Source organism: Etheostoma spectabile, chromosome 17 (assembly GCF_008692095.1).
Source record: "Etheostoma spectabile isolate EspeVRDwgs_2016 chromosome 17, UIUC_Espe_1.0, whole genome shotgun sequence".
Lineage (NCBI taxonomy): Eukaryota > Metazoa > Chordata > Actinopteri > Perciformes > Percidae > Etheostoma > Etheostoma spectabile.
Genome location: NC_045749.1, coordinates 7,380,860 through 7,390,215, shown reverse-complemented (window position 1 = coordinate 7,390,215; position 9,356 = coordinate 7,380,860). Strand labels below are relative to the sequence as shown.

Genomic DNA, 9,356 nt, shown 5'->3' with positions numbered 1-9,356 from the left:
TGTGTGTGTGTGTGTGTGTCTCTCACATTTTCCACTGGACATAGTACTTCAGAGAGCTGCTGTTGGTGGGTGGAGTCCAGTGCACGATGTTTTTATAGTCCACGGAGTCAAACCTCACCTGGGTGGCTGGAGCGAGCATCACTGAGGAAGTTATTGATTACATAATGGTTTATGAGCAGATACGAGCATTAATAAAATTGATTTAAAAAAAAGTGAATTAATTGACTGGTTAGTAAAATAATAACAAAACCATTAATGCATTCCAAATAGCTTCCACATGGGCTCTGTAATGTTGTTAAACAGTCAGTGTCTGGTGGGACAGAAGGGATTTCCTGAGCCTTTGAGTGACTCCTGAAGGATTTGGATTGGAAAGATTCCATTCATCATTTAGCCAAAACTGACTTTGGCCCTTGGTCATTTATCTTAAGGTTAACATTAAAACTAAACTATAATTAAACACGTCAAAGCAGATCAAATCGAGGAAGTATAAAACTGTACAAAACATTAAAATAGTGCGGTATCTTTTGTGTGTAATATTTTGTGCCTTGGTATCAATGATGTCTCAAAGACAGAAGAAAGGGAATGTAAATGATTTTTCTTGCAAAAGTTGCACACTGCAGCGTCATTAATGCGCACCATTGTTCCTAAAAAACGTGAAATTGAGTTCCTCGAAATCTCAGAGCTGTTACACACTCCTTAGTTAGTCTTACAGATGTTAGTCTATCCTGAGCAAGCCCTAAACTAAGTCACATTTCTACTTTTTTGTTTTTTTGTTGTAATTATGACATTTTGTATGATATTTAAAGATTATTTGTGGGCATCTTTAGGCCTTTATTTTGACAGGACAGCTGAAGGAATGACATGCAGCAAAGGGCCGCAGGTCGGAGCCTAACCCGGGCCTGCTGCGTCGAGAGGTAAATCTCTATATTTGGGTACCCGCTCTACCAACTGAGCTATCTGGGCACCCAACATTTTGTAAGATTTTACTGATATCTCAGATTGATTTAGATACTTTTGTACTTTTGTTTGTTATACTATACCCTCACAATATCCAACACCCCTTGTGATTCACTCAATTTACTGCTAAATCAAGTTCTATTCTGCTTTTCACATGGTTCTGTAGTCTTTTATTACATTTTACAAGTGTGTAGAAACTAGTAGTTGTGAGTTCTGTTTGTTCTTTTCTTAGAGACCGATACATTTCCTTGGGTTTGTGAGCGCCCATAAATCTGTGAGTTTCCTCTCAGCTCAGTGCTGATGTTTTAAAAACAACACTGATTTTAAAAACATGAACAGTGATCTGAGAGAGAAATCAGGAGTGATTTGAAATCAAATCGGTCAGCCAATAACCATCCACACGTCATAAAACATAGAACTATATCAGAGGTTACCTTGAGCTGTGACACAGACACCCAGGTTCCACAGCAGCGCGGCGCCGAGCAGCAGACGGGTCATGGCGTTGACGCTGTTGTTGGGACGACAGATACAACGAGGCACACTGGACTGATGCTGCAGACAATGGGGCCGCCTTTAACATGCCATCAACTTCCCCTTTTAAACTCCACGATGGACCATTTATGGCATTTCTGGCATAACTGTGATTGCGTTACATGGTTTGACAGAAGTACTGTTTCATGTCATTTACACATGACACTGACAGATCACTTTACCCACGTGCCAACCTTATCTGTGCTGTGATTTCGTCTGTCTATATATAACTCAGTTAACCTCCGACACTACATGTAACCCTACATCAGGTGCTAAAATTCTCAGGACAGAATCTTTTTACTGACAGGTGCAATGTTATAAACACAATGTAGACATGCCACACATCAACAAAAAAAAAGATATATAAATGAAAATTGGCAAATGAAAAATGTGACTATTTAATTCTCAACACTGTGGTTCTAAATGTGAGTTTAGCTTTGACCAAATTGTCAGATTTTTTAGACTGCCAGCTCTCCTGCTACACTGAATGTACCTGAGAGCAAAACAGGCTTCTTCGTACTTTGGATTTTACCGACATGTTTGCTTAATAAGCATCACCTTTCTCAAATGTCACATCTAAAATAATGTAAAAGTAGGCATAAATGTTCCTTCCTGCCTTCAATAGTCCTTTTCACAGCAGACAGTTTGACTTATTATAAAACTACACAATGCCAGGACCCTGAAACTGAAGCAGCTAAATGGAATTTAGCCATCATTCATTTTGTGTACACCTGTGATTTTGTGTACACCTGTGATGTCTTAAACAATAAAACAATGCATAAACGAAGCTCTGCAAGGATGTGTTTCTCTTTACCAGCTGTTTGTCTGTTCCCTGAAGGTTACAAATTTCAAGTACTGTTAGTGGAATGAGAGCTAACTATCAACAGTTTACAGGAAATGTGTTCCGCAATGGAACTCAACAACAGATAGAGGGAGGAAAAAGAGGAGTGACATCTTATTATCTATTTCATGTTTCCACTTTGTGTTAATTATTATATTGTGAATTGGTTAATAAATATCTACAAAAGCTGATGAGGGGATATCATTTTTTTGCAGAACCTTAAAATAAGTCTACATCATGACTGTGCAAATTTATTTCTCTTCTTGTCGGTCATCTTAATTCAGTTAAAGTTTGCAACACTTCTATTCAGTGTTAGTAAAACTTGTACGTCTTTGTCCTAAACAGTGAATAGTGCTTGGGTGATTTTTTTTTTTTGTCACCCAAAGGATCCGCAGCACACAATGCTACATTAGTGAGTCCCAGCCAGGTGTACTCGTCCTTCTGCAGTAGCCAGGGGGTATGAGGAAAGATAAACTCAAGTAATCGGAAGAAATAGAAATTATAATTAAAAATGTGTGTAAATATATTCCACATACTAAGTGGACCTGAACACAGGGTGTTGCAATTGAGCTTGGGGGTTGCAAATCACCTAATGGCATATGGTTGACTTGGTAACAAAATCGATAAAGCTGAAATTGCTAAAAGTAGGCCGATAGATAGTTGAGTCGCTTCTGCCACTCCAAGTCGTAGTAGCACAAATGCAAACTTGTCCAAACATGACAGTATTTCAACAATATCTACCTAATGTCAAATAACATCCAGCTTAAATTCTGTTCAAAGTAACACATTTGAAACATGAGGGTGGTGTTGATGGTGTTGTACTTGAGGCTGTTGGAGTATAGCTGACAAAATGTCTGGATCATTTACCAGAAACGCCGAGCTCCTTTACCTGCAAACCAGATGCCTAAAGTAATTTGAGGATACACACCTAATAGTGAAGTCTGTTATCGACTGTAACTGGAAACAAAACAAAAAAAGGTCTCCCTACTCCCACGCACACACCGTGAAGAGGAAGCACACCCACACCCACACCCACACCCTGTCCCACGTCTCATCACATTTATTGGTTTCAGAGGAAGGAACAACATGGGTTGCTTAAATGTCATGAAACATGACGACGTGGGCTTCTTCCTTTACATGGTAACATGACAGAACCTGACGACGTGATTTAAATAATAGTAGCAATGACACAGCTGGAATTTGGCTACTTAACTACACTGAAACACCAACTTCCCTTCATTAATGGGTAGCATTTCACATACAGTAATTAGGAGAACCTAGCATTCAATTTGGGACACAGATATTAACTGAAATGGTGTACAACATCCCTTATTGGTTTTTAACTACATCCTTTTTGTGTAGAACAGGACACAAAAAGAAAAAAGGACCAAAAACAACATCTTTCTTATTTTAAATGATTTAATGCCAAACATAAGGGCAGATAATAAAACAAAGACAGTAGTGTGCAGACAGAAAAGGAATCAATATTACATAAGCACAGAGACAACCAGATAACAAAACAGTAAATAAAACACAGTAAATCAACATTTCATTGAAATTAGACAATCAAGTTTTGAAGGCCGGCCGCTCATCCAAAATCCAAACTAGAGCTAACAACACATCCAAACATCATAACATCCAAACAATTCCTCAAGGCTGGTAATTATAGCGGTTCTTTCCTATTTGAAACTGGGGGACTACAAAAGGTTTGCACAGATAAAAAGCACCATAAAAAAAATTCATTGTCAGCATCACTTAAAAAATGTGTTGTTGGTTCACTTCAGCCAGACACAGAGTATAACCACATGAAGTTATACTTCTGAGATTCCTCAATGGCTTAACATTCGTGAATTTTAATTTTGTTTTTAAACACAAAAAAGTTTAAAACAAAACAAAAAGTGTGGAGATAATGCACAATACCAACGTTACATCACTTCACTTTATCCTCCCGTGCAAGACTTTCTTGAGAAAATGTATTAATTGCAGTTGTCAAACTGCATAAGTGCATTTAAGTCCTAATACATTTTCTAGGCCTGTGTCACCCTGCATTATCTGTTCAATTATCTCTTATTTGCCAAATAAATGTCATAAAAACAATTTTTGACAACTCAGCTTGAACTCATGGATGGATAAATACATTTATCAAAAACAAAATGTACTTCAGGGCCACAGCCAACCTTCCAACCATCCTTTAAAACCACTTGGCTGTTGGCTCGTGGGCTGTAGCAGACAGCTGAGTGATTTTATATGAGAGCGTGCGTTTTTGGCTTTTCGTGAATAAATAATCTATTAATTTCTCCATCGTTCTACTCCTCAAGATTTACTGGCAAGTGAGGGAGGGGAAGAAGGAGGCAAACATTTCTCTACAGATCTGTGTTGTTCTGTATTTGCTAAGCCACACTCAGGTTTTTAAAGGGATCCAATCGACTCTAAAAGGACTTTATCAACTTAACGCCCAAATATTCCATTTCACACAGAATTAAGTCCCATTACCAAAGTTACGTTCTATTTCTCTGTGACTTTAAAGGTGCTACAAGCAAGTAGAAAAACGTGCAAATAAGCAAAACGTTATTTAATTATTCCACAGTGAATACAATATTATGACCATTCAGTTCAACAGCTGAAATATAGTGATGCCTGCTGGCAAGCAACTGTTGCCAATTGATGTAAATGTATGATTAATCAATTCATTTTTACATAACAGTGATGTTAGTATTTCAATTTACATTACAGGATATAGAACACAGTTAAGTTTCTTTGAGCTATTGCGTAGGTTTCTGTACATGATAAAGCTAACAGGTAACAAGTGAAGTTAAACAGTCAATAGTAATAACTCCATGCAGGTACTTAGCATGTTCACGTCTTGATGTGATATAAAGTTCTTGTTCCTGTTAAGGGGGAATGCATGTACTTTAAGTCACTTTAGAATGTAATGTACTGTTACATAATCAGTAGTTGCAATTGCTTTGCAGGAATATTTTTCCCAAAAGGCTTGACATGTGAATCTAAATATAAAGAAAAATGTAACTGACGTCAAGGTGCAATAACAAGAGGCTCATTCCTGATTCTCTTTTCACTTGGCACTGAGATCGCCAGAAAAGGAAATGACAAACCCGAACCAACTGAAATTTGCAACCATGAGTCTGTTGAGATTTAGATTTTCATAGTTTTCCATTTTAATGACTAGCGGTTGCAGGATTCCAGGAGAGTGCCTTTGTTTTCCTAATGTCAAACACACAATTTGCGTCACCGTTCAGATACAAGTTCCACCCTCAGCCCCGGTAGCCCTCAGCCAGCTCCCCTGGTGCCAACTCAACCAACACCGGACGACTCTCATAACCAGAGGGGGCTTCATCTTCATCCAATTTACTGCCTGCCATGTACCCAGGTCCTTCATCAATTCCTACCTCCACGTCATCAGACACACTTTCATCCTCTGTCGTCACGCCGATGGGCAGACGCAGTTCGGACTCAGTAGAGGGAGTAACAGTAGCTATGAATTCTTTTTCTTCGGTTAGCATTAAAGGTGTCGGTGAGGTAGCCTCCACTTCTGGCACATTGACCGTCTCTTGAACCAGTCCAACTGTCCACTGCTTCACTTTACTCTTGAAGGTCTATAAGACATAAAGAGGAAATTCAAAAACCTGTTCCTTCAGTGGGGGAAACATCTTCTAGCACGTTCAAACTAAATAATTTCCATGTAAATGATCAAATAAAGAGAGTTGGAAGGATGAACATACCATAGAGTTTGGAATAGAAGTTAAAGGCTTGGTCTTTTTTCGGTACACCATGAAGATGATAAAAGCAACTGCAGTCACAGCCACCAGGCTGCCCACGACATACAAGGGGACGAGAGCTAGACAAAACAGATGTGAAGTGGAAACATTGACAGACACACAGACACACAGACACACAGACACACAGACACACAGACACACACACACACACACGGCAGCTTTGTTACTATACAAAAATAAAACTAAATTAAAGTTTGTACAGGACTGCGAGTTGAACCAACCAATGGTGTAGCTTACTGACTCTGTAGGGCAACATGTCCTGCATCTATTTAGTTACTAGATGGCAGCGTTACAATTACCTTAATAAATATGTGGCCTTTCCTTAAAGCTTAATGTTTCATAAAAATACAATATATTTTTTTAAGTTTATTGTGGATGTAAGGGACTATTATAAAGGACATCTACTGGGATCAAAAGGGGGGCAGTACATGTTTTGGAACCAATGGTCTAACTATTCAGATTTCACTGGGTACACAAGCATTTTAACTCTGGTCTGAGAACCCACTTTCAAAAAAGTAACTGCCTATTTCCAGCAGAAACTCAAGGGAGCTGTGGTTTACTCTCATGGAGGGGTTACTATTTAATCCCTTTGAGTCAAAGAGCAAGACCGTTCTCATCATCTTGCACTGACTGTCAGATCTGACATAACAGCATGACCAATCGTCCCTGGAGAACCAAAACAAACAAAATATTTTATAAAAAAAATATGACTCAACAGCTTGGGGGATTTCCGGTTGGCACGTCGAAGCAGTACTCCTTTGTCTCTTGAACTAACATTTTCTCCAGCTCTCCGTTCATCTTCAGACAGTGTGTCTTCTGTGCAGAATCCACCGAAAGCTTCTCCTCACACACACTCTCCACACACCTGTAGTGCTGCTGATACAAACACAGTGAGGCTCCTTTTAAACAAAACTTCAAAGAATCTCAAAGCGCTTGCCAGGTTTAAAAAAACAACTAATACAATAGAAATTAATTTCATATATATATATATATATATATATATATATATATATATATATAAACAGGAGGCATCAATTTCTGTCAGCTCTTGTGACACTGATCCACAGAAAGTGAACCGACTTGACATGAGATGGCGCTGTGCCATAATAGCTTCACATCAGACATTAAAGTGGTGAAAGATTAAACATCATGCCTACTCTCCAACCGTGTTTTCTGTTTACTGTATATGTAGTTACATATTTCTGAGACCTCATACCTGGTCCAAACAAAACTACAAGTACTTTAAAACTAAAGAAATATATCAAAACTAAACTTGAAAAATTATTATTTCCTTATGTTTCATCAATGTCATAAACCTCGGTAGGTAGAAGATGCAAAACTGCGTGCAGTCTGACCTGGTTTGTGATCGTGACATAGTAATCAAACGGAGGTAGCTGTGGCTCATGGCTTTTCTTAAACCTAGATTTGGTCATTCTTCTCCTCCGGTACACCAGCCAGGGATGCGTGAAGCGGAGCAGGACAGTGTAATCCGGTTGGGCAGTGACGTTTACTGATGGGAAGTCCACATAACCTGGAAACCAACATGAAAATGCTTTAAATTGTAATCTCTAATTTTCTGTTGGAGACTGTGGCATATTGAGATGATAAGAAAAGATAACCATTACTCTGACATTTTATAGCCTTAAAAGGGATGGTTCGGAGTAATTTCACCCTATGGTCCTTTGCACCATGACCTTGAGCCAAACAACCCCCCAGAAGCTTTTTTCACCTGGGTATAACATTGGGCGAGTTATCTATCAGCTGCTATCTGCTATTAGAACCAACAATGTATCTTGTAAATTACCCCACAAATAATGTCCGAAATGATACCAAACTTCTACAGTAATACAAATGTGTTATGTACTCATAAAACAATAGATTGGTAAGTTTGTAAGTCCACCAGGAGTTTATTTAAATAACACTTGCCAGCTGCCTTCTGCTATCTGTTGCTACTGCTAGCAGCAGTAAGTTGTGTTTAGGGACGTCTACAAATTACAACACCGAAAACAGATAAACATATTTATTAATTTAATTATTAAATAAAGTAGTCTCTCCAAACTCACCTTAATTATAACTTGTCTCCTGCTAGTTGTACTACAGCACTTACTTTTAAAAAATAAGTTAAATCAGTAAATGTTTGTGGCAGATGATTCACTCCATGTAATGCAACAAATTCTATGTATTGTATTTAAGATTTTATTAGTGGCTTTTCTTGCAAATCACGTTTATATTTTCCTTTAGGATTGTAGACTAGAGCCCAATAACGGAGGGCAGGAAGGAATGATCGCACTGACTTTGGTGATTTCCCGATTTTTCCTGTAGTGCCACCACAAGGTTGACATTTGTGGTTCTGAGTGAGATGTCTCAAACGTGATTAGATGGATTGCCTGAGATTTGGTACACAAATTTATATTATACTCTTGATGACTTGTTATAACCTTGCTAATATTTAATCTAGCATCATCATTAGGGAAAAGTTTTAATTTGTCCAAAACTTTGGTTTTTAAATAAATAAAAAGGAAATTCACATCATCCTCAGCTCTTGCGCTTTTGGTGCTGAATAGAAAATATTAGCGTGCTAAAACACTTAATTAAGATAGATAGATAGATAGATAGATGTTTATTGATCCCAAGAAAAATGGGAAATTCCAGTGTTATAGCAGCAAAATCAGTCACAAAGCACAGAATATAAATATAAATGAAATACTTGGAAAAATATACATACATACAATATACATGAAATAATAATATGAATAAAATAAAAGAACAAAATATTTGAATATGTACAGGATGGGAAAACAAAAATGTGCAACTGCTTAAATAATATGCTGAGATGTATGCTAAATGTGAATAAACCAACTGTGCAGGTTGCACTTAGTGCAGTAGTGTGGTGTCCAAACGTCTTATCTGGCACCCAGTGATGACGTGTTAAAAAGTGTTATTGCCTGTGGTATGAATGACTTCCTGTAGCGGTCCTTGCGGCATCGAAGCTGTTGGAGCCTCTTAGAGAAGCTGCTCCTCTGTTGGACCAGTGTGGGGTGGAGAGGGTGGCAAATATGGTAAACATCGGCATGTTAGCCGATGTACAGCCTCACAGCGCTGCTAATGTAGACTGTGGAGATGTTCTGCCAGATCAGAACTATTTTTTAAACATGCTTTCTGGCCACATTATGAATCACAAGAATTTATAGTTGTTCAGAACGACTACACGTGAAGGTGGAGTGACATTT

At 38.2% G+C, this 9,356-nt stretch overlaps 2 protein-coding genes across 4 annotated transcripts in view; both read right to left on the bottom strand.

Moving 5' to 3' along the window:
• The window catches only part of il22ra2 (interleukin 22 receptor, alpha 2), a 5,466-nt gene extending 3,782 nt beyond the window's left edge, over window positions 1–1,684 (bottom strand). Inside the window, 3 exon segments of the mRNA XM_032540994.1 lie at window positions 27–141; window positions 1,392–1,471; window positions 1,473–1,684. Coding sequence (XP_032396885.1) covers window positions 27–141; window positions 1,392–1,471; window positions 1,473–1,537 — 260 coding nt within the window. The 5' untranslated portion in view covers window positions 1,538–1,684.
• A 2,778-nt stretch (window positions 1,685–4,462) lies between these two features.
• ifngr1l (interferon gamma receptor 1-like) overlaps window positions 4,463–9,356 on the bottom strand; it is an 11,006-nt gene continuing 6,112 nt past the window's right edge. For 2 of the 3 annotated variants that reach the window (XM_032540986.1, XM_032540988.1), the window contains exons 4-7: window positions 7,482–7,657; window positions 6,843–7,002; window positions 6,070–6,185; window positions 4,463–5,943 (exon numbers count right to left, since the gene is read on the bottom strand). In XM_032540986.1, coding sequence (XP_032396877.1) covers window positions 5,602–5,943; window positions 6,070–6,185; window positions 6,843–7,002; window positions 7,482–7,657 — 794 coding nt within the window. In that variant the 3' untranslated portion in view covers window positions 4,463–5,601. The remainder of the gene's footprint in view (window positions 5,944–6,069; window positions 6,186–6,842; window positions 7,003–7,481; window positions 7,658–9,356) is intronic. The other variant, XM_032540987.1, reaches the window with a different exon arrangement.